Source organism: Hemicordylus capensis, chromosome 6 (assembly GCF_027244095.1).
Source record: "Hemicordylus capensis ecotype Gifberg chromosome 6, rHemCap1.1.pri, whole genome shotgun sequence".
NCBI lineage: Eukaryota > Metazoa > Chordata > Lepidosauria > Squamata > Cordylidae > Hemicordylus > Hemicordylus capensis.
The window spans coordinates 135,381,033-135,397,871 of NC_069662.1; the positions used below are offsets into that span (position 1 = coordinate 135,381,033).

The 16,839-nt window shown below is 42.6% G+C and overlaps 1 protein-coding gene across 15 annotated transcripts in view; it reads right to left on the bottom strand.

The window, feature by feature from the left end:
• ADAM22 (ADAM metallopeptidase domain 22) overlaps positions 1–16,839 on the bottom strand; it is a 196,881-nt gene that overhangs the window by 144,597 nt on the left and 35,445 nt on the right. For all 15 annotated transcript variants that reach the window (XR_008309864.1, XR_008309865.1, XM_053261903.1 and 12 more), the window contains exon 3: positions 8,421–8,497. Coding sequence is in view for 13 of the 15 variants with exons in the window: in XM_053261903.1 (XP_053117878.1) it covers positions 8,421–8,497 (77 nt within the window). In the remaining 2 variants the exon portion in view is untranslated. The remainder of the gene's footprint in view (positions 1–8,420; positions 8,498–16,839) is intronic.

The window sequence follows — 16,839 nt, forward strand, 5'->3', positions numbered from 1 at the left end:
GCAGTCCATATTTCCTGGGGGGAGGGGAGTGAAAGTGGGAGAACATGCCTTTGTAGTATAGTGTTTAGAGTGCTGGACTAGGAAGACTTGAGTTCAAATCTCCATTCAGCCATGGAACTCACTGGGTGACTCTGGGCCAGTCACTTAACTCTCAGCCTAATCTACCTCCCCTGCTAACTTGACAAAGAGGCACCTTTTTAACGTGGTGTTTCTCTTTATTTAGCAGGGGGAGAGTAACTGGCCCTCTCCACCCCCAACCCAGCACTTCCAGTGACTGTTGCTGCTGTCTATATTATGGTTTCTTTTTAGACTGTGAGCCCTTTGGGGACAGGGATCCAGCTTATTTATTTATTTATTTATTATTTCTCTGTGTAAACTGCTTTGGAAACTTTCGTTGAAAAGCGGTATATAAATATTTGTTATTGTTGTTGCTATCTACCTCACATGGTTGTTGTGAGGATAAAAATAACCATGTACACTGCTCTGGGCTTGAGGAGCAAGAGAGGGATATAAATGTCAAAACAAAACAAACAAACCAATAAATAAAAATCACCAAAAATGCCGCTGGCCAAAATCCTGCAAGTGCGTCAGCCTGCTGTGCAGCAGGGAAGAAGCATAGCGTGGGGCCAGGAGTGAGCCAGGTGTGCAGGATGCTAGTCAGCGACAGCTTTGGCAATCTTTAAAGTCATACTCTCCCATGCTCACGGCCCCCCGCCCTAGCGAGCCCAGGCTATGCCTGCCCACTCTGCAATGCAGTGCTAAAGGGCTCATGTTTAAGGTTGCCTCTCAGTCCCAAACCTATACAGTTTATTGCTTTATGTGAGAATGAGCCATTCCCTCCTAACAGAACTGCCAATTGCCTGTGAGATGGAAGAGAAAAAGGAAGGACCAGGAATGGTAAACTCTTGCTGATGTTGTACTGTGAAAAAAGTTTTTTATTGAGGCTATGAACTGCCTTGCGAGTCTATGGACAAAAGGCAGTATATAAATGTGATGAATTAAACAAACACAGTGGGAGGAGGGGAATATGTACTGTATATTTCTCTATATACAGTGCAGGTATAATAGCACCTTGAAGTTATCCACATAAAGTAAAGGTTAAGTGTGCCGCCAAGTCAACTTTGACTCCTGGCACCCACAGAGACCTGTGGTTTTCTTTGGAGGGGGTTTACCATTGCCTCCTCCCGTGCAGTATGAGATGATGCCTTTCAGCATCTTCCATACTTCAGCATAAACCTAAGTTCTGCACACATTCAAAAGCTTTTCTTCACCAAAACAGACCACTGGGGTGAAAATCTACTGCTAGAACCTAAAATGTATTATGAATATACTAAGGACGATTACTAATAGTTATCAGATTGCTACAGAGCAAATTTTATAACAGAAAAAGATTCAAGAATGAAGCTGTAAATCTCTCAAAATCAGCTTAGCCAAAAGCTATAATATGCTTTCCCAACTATGCTTGTTTAAGTAGGAAATTCCAAAGACCTATCCCTTTAGAACACAATTAATCTTTGGGATAAAGCAAAGCTTGTCTGCCAGTGGGAGAAATAGTTAAGAAAACTAGTTGTACAAATCATGCTGGGTGAATCGGGTGGCAATTGGAGAATACTATTTTGGCCAAGACAAAAGTTGAAAATATTTTATGTGGTTTTCTATGCCAGAAACTGTACCAGGAAAAAAATGTCTCAATTTAATGCACACACAGACACGCCCCAAAGTTGAAAATGAGAAATGCTTGAAGAGTTGTGTTCATGGCAGATGCTGCCAGTGTGCCAGAAGGAAAAAATCACAACACTTTGCATTCCAGTAATAATAGAATAACTAAAAGTTCCATTATCAATAGAATGCAAAATAGTTCCAAGAACAACTAACTAAAGAATCCTGTGTTGTTCATATGTAAGCAATTCGAAAAAGTTATTACCAGTATATAAGAATACTTTATTGAATAAGATGCTTTTTTTTTAAGTTGACTTCAAGACAGATGCTCTGCGACAGTTAATCCTACATTTGTGGTTCAGCAGGCCAATTCAGAAATCAAAAATATATTTGCTACATATTCCTTTTATGAACAAGAGAAAGAACAAAGCTTTGGAAGATTTATCTAGATATACAATCTAAAGCAGGGATTCTCAACGTTGGATCCCCAGATGTTATTGGACTTCAACTCTCATAACCCCCAACCAAAGTTCACTGGGGCAGGGGGTTATGGAGGGGAGGGGAGAGAGCCAGCGTGGTGTAGTGGTTAAAATGCTGAACTAGGACCAGGGAGACCCGAGTTCAAATCCTCATTCAGCCATGATACTAGCTGGGTGACTCTGGGCCAGTCACTTCACAGGGTAATCATCATCATCATCATCATCACCACTGCTAATCATGCTCTGCACCCCCGCAGTGATGTAGATAGGCTATACCTCCCTCGCAGCTCAGGTGGAAGAGGAATGCTGCAAGTTCATCAAACAGTAGAGGAGGAGAAAAGAAGCCTTGAAGAATATATCGAGGTGAAGAAGATGCACTTCAAATGGTCAAGAGCAAGAAACTATTCAACACCAATGAAACAAAGCAGGCCTACAAGAAAGAACAAGTCAAGAACCGAGCAGAAAAATTGAAAAATAAGCCACTGCATGGTCAATATTTGCACAATATAAGTGGAAAATCAGACATCAGCAAGACCTGGCAATGGCTTAAGAATGGCAACTTGAAGAAAGAAACAGAGGGTTTAATACTGGCTGCACAAGAACAGGCACTAAGAACAAATGCAATAGGAGCAAAAGTCGAAAAATCAACCACAAACAGCAAGTGCTGCCTTTGTAAAGAAGCAGATGAAACAGTGGACCACCTAATCAGCTGTTGTAAAAAGATCGCACAGACTGCCTACAAACAAAGGCATGACAATGTAGCAGGGATGATACACTGGAACATCTGCAAAAAATACAAACTACCTATAGCCAAGAATTGGTGGGACCATAAAATTGAAAAAGTTGAAGAAAATGAAGACATAAAAGTATTATGGGACTTCCGACTACAAACAAACATCTGCCACACAATACACCAGATATAACTGTAGCAGAGAAGAAAGAAAAACAAGTCAAAATAATCGACATAGCAATACTAGGGGATAGCAGAATAGAAGAAAAAGAAATAGAAAAAATCACAAAATACAAAGACCTACAAATTGAAATTGAAAGGCTGTGGCAGAAAAAGACCAAAATAATCCCAGTGGTAATTGGCGCCCTGGGTGCAGTTCCAAAAGACCTTGAAAAGCACCTCAACACCATAGGGGCCACAGAAATCACCATCAGACAATTACAAAAAGAAGCTTTATTGGGAACAGCCTATATTCTGCATCAATAACAACAACAACAACAACATTGACAATAAAATTCAGCCATCCTAGGTCCTTGGGAAGGACTTGATGTCTGGATAAAACAAACCAGTCAATAACACCTGTCTGACTGTGTAAACAAGAGATAATAATAATAATAATAATAATAATAATAATAATAATAATAATAATAATAATAATAATAATAATAATGGGAGTTGAAGTCCAATAACATCTGGGGACCCAAAGCTGAGAATCCCTGATCTAAAGCACCTTCCATTAGTCAAGTCAAAAACCACATAACAAAATCATCTGATGAAGCTGGACTGAAGAAGAGAGTTGGGGAGGAGCTGTAGCTGGCAGAGCATCTGTTTTCCATGCAGGAGGTCCCAGGTTTAATCCCAGCATCTCTAGATAGGGCTGGGGAATGTTCTGTGACGTCCACTCTGTTAATTTTAGATCCTGTTTAGACTGAATCAGGAAAGACTTAGGCTGCATCCATTCTGAATGCAGGTGTGCACACACTGCCTTGATACTGCCACCCAGAAGAAAACTCCTTCTGTGCACAGATGAAAAAAAATGAGAGGGAACACTGGCTCTGACCTCAGCTCTGCAGGGCTCCTCCTTCCACATCTAAGGTCTGCTCTGCTCCCCCACCACAGCAAGAAAGGCTCCTCCATGTCTCCTTTATCAAACAGTAAATGAGTCTATTCTCACAAGCAGCCTAACCCAGGCTAGGGCAGCCCAGCCTGGGTTGGGCTGCTCATATGGATCGTCAGAATCGAGGCCAAGCTGGACACTGCTGCCCCGCCTAACCTGCCTTTCTACCCCGGCCTTTAGCCAGGGTTAAGGGCACAAGCGCGACCAGGGGAATCCACCAATCCATCATGCTGTTCACATGGTGCATTTTGGGATTCCTGGATGCCGGGACTTGTTTTCCCAGCCTCCAGTGATCTGTGCTGCTCAGAGCAGTGTGAATCATGAGGGTGCGCGATGGCGAGCCAAAGAGGGATGACTGATGTTCAGGGATGACTGACATTATTTTAAGGCTCTAAGAGGCTACTTATCTTACCCTTTGGATAATTTATCACAATAGATAAGGTGAAAGCAGTAGTGATGACATCTCACTAAACCAATTAGCAATCAACCTTACTCAAGATCTGCAGGCCCATGTCACAGAAATAAGTTATTTAAAATGGAGAAGCTTAAGACAGACAACAAAGGTATCCTGCACTAGATACAGCTTATGTACTTTGCATATGTTAAGACTCCAAACATCCCCTGAGCCTCAGTACTAGCTTACACACAGCACAGCAGCCAAGTATCTGCAATTAGGGATGTGCAAATCGGTGATTCAAGTTATTCCAATTCAAATAGAAATTGCCATCAAAAGGGCAATTAGATTCAAATTCAAATTGAAAAATTCAATTTGTGCACATCCCTACCTGCAATATTGAAGCAGAAAACCCATGGCAGGCACCAGTAACAGAAAGCACTATGGTCACCATTGACCATATATTTTTCATGTGTAAAAACACCTTTACAAGATCATCTGTCCTCATAATAACGTCATAACATCCCCTGCTAACTGGGCAAAGAGGCACCTTTTACCGTGGTGGTGATTCTCTTTATTTAGCAGGGGGAGAGTAACTGGCCCTATCCACCCCCAGCACAGTACCTCCAGTGACTGTTGCTGGTGTCTATCTTGTGTTGTTGTTTTTTAGAATGTGATCCCTTTGGGGACAGGGAGCCATCTTATTTATTTGTTATTTCTCTGTGTAAACTGCCCTGAGCCATTTTTGGAAGGGCGGTATAGAAATCGAATTAACAACAACAACAACAACAACAAGAAGAAGCTAAGTATAGTATCAAACAGACATGAACAGAGGCTTAGAAAGTGTTCTTTATTCAAAGCTACCTATGAAATTTGCACTAGAATCGAGATTCAAACCCAGGATTCCTTGCTTCAGCTTTAATATACATTGGCTCTCACACTCACAACAGTGGGGTGGTGTAACTGTGTGTGTGTGTGTGCGTGCGTGTGTGTGTTGCACATTTTCATTTACTTTGTCTTTCTGGGATTCTAAGGAAACTTAAAATATGTTTTTCATTTACAGTTTACATGACACTTCAGCATCAGTGTTACAGGCTATTTGCCAAGAAAAGTTAAGGCAGCTTGTCTCTTCATTAAAAGCAAAAACTAGCACTTGGCGGCCCAAATATCTATTCTGGGCCTGTTCATTATATTTTTACCATCATGAGAGGCGCCATTTCGATTTTCCCTCTTAGGCATCAGAATCTGGCTGCTGCAATACCTTTGGATGAATTTACTGCACATATGAATTAGGCCAAGGGATTCTGGATTCCAGATGCATCGGATATCCAAGTGAAGTTGCAGCCTAATTAAAACCCCTCACCCACATCTGTTTCCCTGCAAGTGATACTAAGTGCTTCTTTCTGGAAGCAGCAGAAACACATGTGCAAAGAGCCCAACATTACACCCTAATCCAAAGATATCTGAACTGACCATCACCTGCTCTACACATGTAAAAATTCATTTATGAAGAGATGCCTGGTTTTTATGTGGCTGTCCACATGCTTTACATTAAACTGAGAAGATGCACATTCTTCAAAGGAAAGATAAACGTTCTCCAGAATTGGTGCAAAACATATTTTATGCTTCTTCAGCCAACAGTTACACCCATTTATACCAACTATAGATTGGGATTTCATTCTTCACCAAAACAACACACACACACACACACACACACACAATTTCACAACAAGTATAAGCAGCTAATATTTTTTAAATATAATGCAGCTATTTTTGTGCATCAGAGCAAGCACCACTTACAACTGGCTGTTCTGAAATTTTATTGCGCAGAAGCAACATTAGATTTCAGTTAGATATCCATTGCATACAGTGATCAGTCAAGGGAGAGAAAGAATGGCAGAAAACTTCTAAAATGTCTTTATTTTGATAAGAATAGCTTTGTACAAACAGTTGCTATTAATATTTGAAACCCACGTAGTTCATACAGGGATAAACAATGCAAGTATACACCACCTCCAGGAGTGTGTTCTCTCTCTCTCTCTCTCTCTCTCTCTCTGGTCAGGGGCTCCCAGGCATTGTTAGACTACAACTCCCATCATCCTCAACCACAATGGCTTTTGGCTACTGTGGTTGGGTATGATGGGAGTCGTAGTTCAACAACAACTGGTGACCCAAGGCTGAGCATCCCTGCTTTAGGCAGACATCTTTTAAAGGATTAAGCACACAACTGAATGTTTTTATGTCATTCTCACAGCTTCTTGTCCTTACACCTGCTTGGTGAGCCACCTTTTCCTCTTCAGCTGGGAAACGTAGTGCCAGCAGCTAAGTGCCAAATGTGGAAAGATTCTGTGCCACCACTCCCTTAGGCACCTGCCTGCTGGGCCCTTTGCTCCCCAGTTAAAGGAGGACACGGCAGAAACAGTAGTAGCTAACAAACAAGTGAGGACTGAGGGAGGGTGCAAGGATGACACATCCACATTTGGTCTGTTAGACATGTGGCAATACAAAAAGCAGACAGACAGCATATTTACAGTGCTGTGAGCTCCCTTTTAATATTATGTCTGCTTTATTTATTTATTTTTATTATTTATTTATTTATTTGATTTATATACCGCCCTTCCAAAATGGCTCAGGGTGGCTTACAATTAAAACAAACCACTAAAACAATAAAGAGCTAAGACAAATTAAACACAATATAACAACAATTAACAATTTTAAAACATTTTAAAACAACAATTAAACAATTACAGTGATTAAAAACCCCAAAATCGGGTTTGAATATTAAAACAGATTTAAAAATCCTGGAAAGCCAGGCCAAACAAATACGTTTTAAGGGCTCTCCTGAAGGCTAATAGAGAATTCAAATTGCAGATTTCCACAGGGAGCGCATTCCACAGCCCCGGAGCAGCTATAGAGAAGGCCCGCTTCCGAGTCACCACCAGATGAGCTGGTGGTAACTGGAGACGAACCTCCTCAGATGACCTTAATGTGCAGTGGGGATCACACAGAAGAAGGTGCTCTCTAGCTGGTGGTCTCCGGGTTGCCCCAGAGACCAATCTGGCTGCCGCATTCTGAACTAATTGAAGTTTCCAAACTACGTACAAAGGCAGCCCCATGTAGAGCACATTGCAATAGTAAAGCCACTACTCAAGTTGATTGTATGAGGTTTTCAACCTCATACAATCAACTGGATTTTTAGTGTATATACAGACAACTAATTTCCTCATTATATCACAAAATCAAGGTCTAAAGATAGAACATACTAAACATTTTAACCAGCATACCAACTTTTGACTCCAAAGTCACCTGCTGGACATAAAAACAATCAGTTGTGTTCTTTCACTTACTGCTGCAAAAAGAGGGAGGGAGGGAGAGAGAAGCAGCAAGCAGCTACCACCACCACCACCACCACCTCCTCCTCCTCCAAACATTTTCCTTCCTCCCACTCCAAAATATAACCAGCATAAGTTGGGGGTTGAAAGCAGAAAACATGTAGGCTCCAGTCAAAGCAGCTTCTTTACATGTACTTGGGATGTACACAGCAGTACTTTAATCCCAAAGACCAACATCACAATAATGCTGGGTGGTAGACTGGTTACTCCCTGCAGAAACCTCCTGTCTCCATTAAATCTATGGCTATACAAAATAATGTATAGTTATTATACCACACCCACAATACCAAGGGCTTCCCTTCACCATAATGAATGTTACAAGAAAGGGGTAAATGACTGAGGATGGCCGGGTGGGGAAAGCCATAGCCACTTCCTCCTTTATAGCTGTGAGGTCTTTCGGGACAGTGAGTAAGCAGAGTCATCACATGCAACCAAGGTTATATCTCTTTTCTGAGCATCATGTTCTAACCTCAGAGCATGTTCTCCTACACTCGGGAGAATTCTACTTCCAGCTCTGGTTAGAACCATCAAGATCAGTCATGCCATCTGATCTTGACCCATCTTTGTTTATTCCAAGAAAGCTGGTTAGTACATATGCATACAATGCTAAACAAGGAATACAAGTTTATCATTTTGTGTATATACTTACTGATTTAATTCTACATCCAAGATGAAAGAAGATCCAAACGCATCAACCTGGAAGCTGGCTCGGGCAATATGAGTAGACTGCAATATTAAAACAATTGAAATGGGTCAGCATTAAGCTATTCCCAGTGTAGTCAATAAGTACATTTATGAAGAAAACATTGTTAGGATCAGCACAAATGTACAGAAGCTGGCCATTATGCTGAATAATTTAGCAGGCTGTGAGATCTTGTGGGGGGAAAGGAAAGGATAAATAAGAGTTGAGGATATTTCCTTGTATGTATTTTTAACTCTGTCATATTTAGTATTCTTACAGTTAAAGAGCTGTCTAAAATAGGTACAGAGTCATAGTCTTTCTTTAGAGCTCTCAGTTGTACCACTTCATTTAGAGAAAATGTACATTACAAACCAATATACTACCACTTTAACTATCATGGATTCCCCCAAAGAATCCTGGGAAGTGTAGTTTAGCAAGAGTGCTAGATTCGTTCATTTTTATTAAAGTATTCCTACATGCCAATGAGAAAAGCTAGGAAGTTAGGGTGGTTTGCTTTTTTCCTAAAGGTTCATTTATATTCACCCTGTCACTGATTAGGTACCTCTTTTTGTTAGTTTATAGCTTCCTCCATGTTTCCTGTGTATGTAGTCCAATTTATGAGAGAGAGAGAGATGTAAGATCCCAAATAATTATTTTGCATAGGGCCATATTTGGATAACCATCACCACGAGGTTCCTATCCTATTCGTATTGCTGTCATAAATTGTTATTAACTAAGTTATCACATGGCTGTGCTGAAACGTACTTTAACCAATTCATAAAATTCAGTTGCACATCATTAATGTTGCTAACACTAGGATATCGTCAGGTGGCTCATTACCTAGACAAAGCACACAACATACTTCACTGCACAACAGTGATGGAAAAAAGCTCATTTGGTAAGCATTCCCCATTAAAAAATGAAACATAGCCAGCAGTTATTGAATCTCCACACAAAATGCAATCTGTCTTGTCCCTACAGATATGTGCCGATACAATAGTGCCAGGGAAATCTTTAGAAAGGTTTCTTTCTTTTTTTTAAAGGGGCGGTGGGGTAGGCCCAAGTCCAAAAATTACTCCATAGCTTCTGGAAAGGCTTTCTGGCTGACCCTCCTGTCTGAATGAATTGGAGGGTAATTTGACCAAACGTGTCTGCTTTGCTAAAAGACTTGTTAGCTGAAGCCTGTTTGGAGGCCTTCAAGAACATCCTCCTCATTTTAGTGAGGAAGCAGTACAGCCCATTGTGCACTGCTAATTATCCCCCGCGTCTGGGTTGGTGTTGGCAACTGGGAAGCATCGGCTGCTTGGGAACAAGCACTTCTTCTTTCAGACACACCAGCAAATAGGAGGCATGGACCTTGGTCAAGGCCAGCAATAAGTCTTTCTGGTGGCACTGAAAGAGCAGGACCAAAAAAAGGGGGGGCTGTATCCCCCCCCCCGAAATGAACTCTTTCCCCCTATTTTACCAGTGGGAAAATTGGAAATAAAACACTTGTGCAATACTTTTCTCATTCAGAATTATGAATGACACTCTTTTTCAAGCAGTGATTCTAAAAGAATATTCCGACAAACAAAACCCTCTGTGCAGGGGTGCAGACAGAAGGAAAGCCTAAGGAGCATTTCGTCACTTTTTTGGGGGTGGGGGACACTATAGGGGGGAGTTCACTAAAATGAGGAATTCTTGAAATACTTGGGAGAGGGGATCTGAAACTTAGCTGCAGCAGAACCCCTGAATTCAAGATTTGGAGGTAGTAATGTCAGTAATAATAGTACTGCTACTGTGTTGGACTAGATTACTGTTATGTCCGCTCCCCACTTTCCTGAACAGTGCAAAATTCCAGGGATCTGCTAGCCAGATCCTGGATTTTTTTCTTTAATCAATTTTCAGCTCAATCTGCTTGCATTCCTGTTTCTGTATCTCAAACTCCAAAGCTGTTTGTCTTTTGCTCTTCCTTACACTCTCATCTCAATCCCAATACAATTTAGCTGGAGAGAGATGCGTGGCACCTTACACAAATAACTTGGGGTTTCTACATGCAGGATACCTCAGGGGGATATCTCAAGATTAGATCACACTGAGAAACACTTAAACAGGCCTCCTGAACAAGCCAACACCCATGACCTCAATCTTGCAACAATGCTTCCAAAATTTTCAGTAATACAGAGCATCTTCCAGTATTTCAGCCAGACCAGGAGTCTGCCAAGCAAACTGGGTTGCATCAAGACTGAGTCACAACTAAGTGAGTAAAACTAAGTCCCATTCAAATTACTGGAAATTAATCATTGTCTCATTGGCCACATTCGCATGCAACATGGAACAATGGGTCCAATGCACTCGCGGTTCCACTCCCCCTCCCACCCTCACTCTCCTGTCCGCATTCGGATGTAACAGAAAGGAGGCTCTCTGCAGTCAGGGAGACTGCAGAGAGGAGTGAGACCTGGCTGTGCAGGCCTTCTTCTTGCATGAAGGAAGGAGAGTCCACACACAGTCAATCACAGCCAAAGAGTGGGAGGAGCTTCCTTCTTCAACTCCAGTTTCAAACAGCACAGCCTGCAATTCCGTATTCAAATGTACTGCAGGCATCTGTTAACTTTGGGTAGGAGTAGAAAAACTCACTGAAACCCAAGGGTTCATACCGGAGTTTGGAGAGCAAAACCTCGGGTCGCCCTGCATGTGGGACTGGAGTTTTACCCATTCAGTCATACAGGTTTTGCAACCTCTGGCCTTTTCAACTCCAGTTTCCCATTATGTGAGAATGGGTCATTGATTTCAATGGTGATTGGTCATGATTAACTTAGTCTAGATGCTACCCATAGGTTCTAGAATATGGAGCAAGGGGCATTCAACACACAGTACAGTTTCCGACTTCTCTTGCTTCTCACTTGCCCCCCTCTTTCTTTCACATCTGAAGAAATAAACTGATGAATGTTGTATGTAATATGCATGTAAATAAAGGCGTAAACATACCTGCAAATCTTCCAGTTTAATTCATGCAACCCTTCCCTTTTCTGAAGTGCATGAAACTCAAAGCGAACGTTCAGAACTGGAAACTAACATAGCCAGACTACACAAGCACTCAAACATGTGAGTTAGAGGCATGCTTCAGAGTGGAAATGCCACTCCCTTTTTCAAAAATGGCTGCATAGGGCTAACCCTGGTCAGGACCAGGGCAAGGTGGGGGAAGTTCATTTCCCCCCACAAACCCCATTTTCCTACCTGAAACAGCAACTTGCCCCTTAAACAGAAACCACAGCTTCAGTAGCCCTATTCACACATTATGTTCAACATAGGTAGAGGGGTACACTTCCTCCTGTACCATGTATTTCAGGGGGCCTATTCCCAGGGTCACTTTTAACATGAATACACCCATTCACACAAAAACATTAACAAATATACAGACATCTGTACAATCGTACAACATAATGAGGCTCTCCACATGAGCAGTGTGGAGAGCCTGCAGGGCTTGTGTGGGGAGAGAGGGCTTGACCTGCTCTCCCCGTACATGAGCATTCCGCCCTCCCTGGGTGGCCGGATCAGACGCCCACACAATTTGTCACAGAGCCAGTAAGGGTGGTGGGGATTGGGGGCCGCCTGGCCCCCGGAAGTCCCAGAATGCCCCGTGCGAGTGCACAGGGAGACCCCCGATGCCAGGAGACTTCTTGTAGCCTCCCAGTTGGGGGTTTCCTCGCAAGTCGCCATGACGTGGAGCCCGATCCCAAAAATGGGGTTAGTGGAGCGCTCACTCCGCTAACCTCGTTTTAGGGGAGAGGGAATTAAGCAGGCTAGCCACCGTGAGCCCAGTGGCTCGCCCGCAAGCCCAGTGGTTCCCACGACCGCTGGAAAGCGGGCTGGGCTTCCTTAGCCCGCTTTCCAGCAATCATGAGAATAGCCTGTCTAAATAGGGCTAAGGTTAACAAATTGTCCAAAAGGTTAACATTGTCCATTTTGTGATTAACATTATTACTGGCACAAGTGATGAGTTACAAAGAAACTAACTTAATTACTGATACAAGTAATCTCACTGCCAAACCGTACTGAAATTCAGTCATGTTAGCAAATGTTTCAAACTTCATTTCCAAGACAGACAAAAAAGGGCCAATTTAGATCAAGAAGGGTGACGAGAGCACCTGTCCTGGTATCTTTCCCAGATGTCCTGACATCTTCCTTTATTGTGCAGTGGGGCCAGTTCATTTCTGAACCACCCCTCACTGTGGCCCTAAATCGAATTCATGCTAATATGCTAATTTATATATTTTATTCATATTAAATACTAGCATTAGTGTATACTAATTAGTATAAATCAATACATTATATTAGTTTGACCCAAACTAGTATTTGGGACACACACAGAGAAGTGTTTTGGACAACCTTATCTCATCACATAATAAAGGAAGTGCACCAGGACAACTTTGGGGGTGAACAGGAAGGACGTCAGGATGCATGTGCTCTCGGTGCGTCCCCTTTCTTAATCGTGTGGGCCTGTTCAGGAAGGAGTACCACCATCAGAACTGGTCCATCATATTGTCTCATCCCAAGAAGCACAATTGGCAAGAATACAACTGGTATTTGGCTGTACAGTGTGCTGCTGCATGTTCCTCCCCTTATGCAGCTGCTTTGGAAATATCCCTTTGAGCTCTCGCTAACAAGCTAACCTGAATACAGGCGTGTTCTGTGTGGGTTTTACTGGTGACTAAAGGGAGGGGAGAAAGTGTGACACATAACTGGCATCCAGCTGAGGACCGACTAAAGTTTCGCTGGTATGGCCCAGTAGTGATGTGCAGGGTGGAAAAGTGGCATTACGAGGACTTTTGTAGCTTGAGCTGGAGGGAAGTGTGTCAAACCAATGAGGCAAATCGACAAAGCAGACTTAAGGCAGCCTCTAGGGAGAAGATACTTGTACCACCAACTAATGCCAGAGGTTATACAGTTTCATCTGGAGCTGGTTCCAATAAATTGGACAGGGTTATTTATCTCTGAAGTAAACAGGAGCCCTCTAATAGGGTTATCCCTGGGAGAGCAGGAAAGAAGGGGCTATCTAGTAAAGTTATACAAGAAGAAATAGAAAAGAGAATTACAAATCTTCAGTCAGACAAAATGGACTGAAAAATGAACACACATCAGGGCCATTCATCTCTATCTATCCCAAATAAAAGCAGGTACTGTACATTACTGCTTCAATGTTAAACAGCTACTGAATACATTTCTCCAATCTTTTTTAAAAATCTCTTTCTGCCCTGCTTTTAAAATAATCTCTTATTAAAATAAATTAATAATGGTAAAAGCAGTCTGGCCACTGAAGCATGGCAATCCATGACGACATTCAGTTCTCTTATCAAAGGAAGCTGCCCAGAAGACTGTAAACTCTTTTATCCACCGCAGAGGTAAAAGACATCAACACGTGACAACCAACTCAGAAAAACAGTTCCATTGACAGGTGATGAACCTGCATCAATACAGTGCAAAACAGAGCTTAAAAAGGATTCATCACAAACTAAAAGGAGAAAAAGGCGCTATTGGAAGGAACAAACCCTCCTGATAACTGAGCTAGGAGGCAGATTTTAAAGTGGTGACTCTCTTATGTTTAGCAAAGATAGAGGAACTGGCACTATCGAACCCCAACAAAGCATCCCTCCAGGGGCTGTTGGGGTGCCTTTTTAGGTTGTGAGCCCTTTGAGGACAAGGAACCTTCTTTATTTTTCTATGTAAACTGCTTTGGAAACTTTTGTTGAAAAGCAGTACATAAATAGGAGGAGTAAGGGTATGAAACCACATGTTATATTTCACACTTAATTTGGCCCTGACGTGCTTAGTGGTGGTGGTATTTTGATTTTGTAAACAGCAGTCATGGCGGGAGCGCAGGGGCTGAAATAGTTTGGGCTTACGGTATGAGTGAAGAGGGGCTTTAGCATTAGGCCCCTGCCACTGATCTGCACTGGGTCTTTCCCAGGGGCGTAACTACTATTAAGCAAGGGGAGGCGGCTGCCTGGGGGCCCCCATGCCTCGAGGGGCCCCCCCAGAGGCAAGTCACATGTGAAGAGTGTGTGTGTGTGTGTGTGTGTGTGTGTGTGTGTGTGTGTGTGTGTGTATCAGCGAGGGGCCCATTTTAAAATTTTGTCTCTGGGCCCACTCCAGCCTTGTTACGCCCCTGGTCTTTCCTACAGCTATTTGCTGCGGGAGGGAAGTTTCCGTTGGAATGTCTGGGATTGTGATCATGCAAAGAACTAATGACTAATGAGCCCTCCCATGTTGCAGTCCCAATCTGGATCCAGCCCCACTCTCCCTGTAGCTGCTGTTTACAGTGCACATGAGCACACTAGGGCCAAACTGCAGTAATAGAATGCCCTAAATTGATTTAAAAGTGGATGGGGGGCAGGATCCAGACTAAGTTAGTTTTGTATTAAGTCCCATTGAAATTAAGTCAATCACAACTAATATGACTTTCTGATTTCAATGGTGCTGTAGTCATGACTAATTTAGTCTGGACATTGTGATTAGACAAAAATGCTGCTAAAAAAGGAAGACAGATCATTGTTAAAGGAATACCATGCCAATACAAAAGAGAGAGCGAGAGCGAGACAGAGAAAGATCCAGTAAGCTCTGCAGCAGAGCAGGATATGAATCCAAGTTTCCCCAGTCCACATTCAATTCTCAAACCACTACACTACCCTGGTTCTCATTTTGATGTCCTTAATAATGATGCCACTGGATTAGGGCTGGAAAAATATTTAAAATTACTAGGCATTGTTGTCCCAGGCAATTATGGGTTCATTTTGTGTTCCTGTTAGCATTCTCCACTGCAAACTATGTGTTGGGTGAGGGGATGGATTTTGATCAGGCCTGCAGCACAGGGGGAAAGGGTTACACTCCTCCTTCCTGTGCCACAGCCCCAATTCAAATCTGGTCTTGCAGTAGTTGGGGATGCTGGGAATCTTAGTCCAACAATAGCTGGCAACCCAAGCTGAGAACCCCTGGTTTGGAGGATCATCAACAAGCCTTATGCTTGTGCACTCCTTCCCCTCCCTTCATAATAAAGGTAAAGCGTGCCATTGAGTCGGTGTCGACTCCTGGCGACCACTGAGCCCTGTGGTTGTCTTTGGTAGGAGGGGTTTACCATTGCCTTCTCCCACGCAGTATGAGATGATGCCTTTCAGCATCTTCCGATATCACTGCTGCCCAATATAGGAAACATATCAGCGGGGATTCAAACTGGCAACCTCTGGCTTGCTAGACAAGTCATTTCCCCGCTGCGCCATTAGGTGGCTTCCTTCATACATACTCAAGAGTTAATTAGTTATTTTTTAAAATCTGATCATTACCCCAAACTGGCAAGCTATGTCTTCCACTTACCCTCCAAATCTAGGCTGGAAAAGAGTCTGCAAAACAACCCAGGCCATCCCAGCCTCAGCTTTTAATCCTCCCACCCCTGCCAGCCAGTAAATGCTGGCATCACATAAATAATTCCAAACGTCTAAACAGCAGTAAAACAATCCATGGCATAAACATGTCACAGGCTGCTCCTCTGACATTTTATGGGCTTTGGTTCCCACATTTTAGAATTTGCATACATCTGATGGGCTCTAGTCTATGAAAACTTGTGCCAATACATCCATCAGTCTTTAAACTGCCTGCTGTAACATACTAACCTGGCTAATCTCTAGAATTCCAAATGCCCTTCAACCTTAACATCTTTACATCCCAGATGGTAGATATAAGCTTTAATGCATTTATATTCTTATAACCTTTATATTCTTATATTAAGAATACAGTGGTCCCTCTACTTACGAAATTAATCCGTTCCGAATGCACATTTGTAAGTCGAAAAATTCGTAAGTCGAAAAGCGGTTTCCCATAGGAATGCATTGGGAACGGATTAATGCGTTCCGGAGCCTAGAAAAAAGACCCAGACCCCCAGTAAGGCTTGCAAACTGCACAGGAACATTTCTTTTCAAGAATAAACAGGCAGTAAACAGGCAGGCAAGTCAAGGAAACCGCATGTAAAATTTGTAAGTTGAGGAAACCCCATCTAAAAATTTGTAAGTCGAGGAAACCCCATCTAAAAATTTGTAAGTCAAAAAAACCACATCTAAAACCGGATCTAAAACTGCCATTTGTAACTCGAAAAATACTTATGTCAAGTAGTTTGTAAGTCGAGGGACCACTGTACAACCTTCTTATGTGAGTAGCAGGCAATAGACTTCACAGCTAAGAACCTTTCCAGCAGTTAAGCTGGTGCTGAACAAAATTCACAAAACCCCTGGTTAGAATAATGAACGCACTCATGTAAAGCATAAAGAACATAAGAACAGCCCTGCTGGATGAAGCCCAAGGCCTATCTGGTCCAGCATCCTCTTTCACACAGTGGCCCACCTAATGCCTCTGAGAAGCC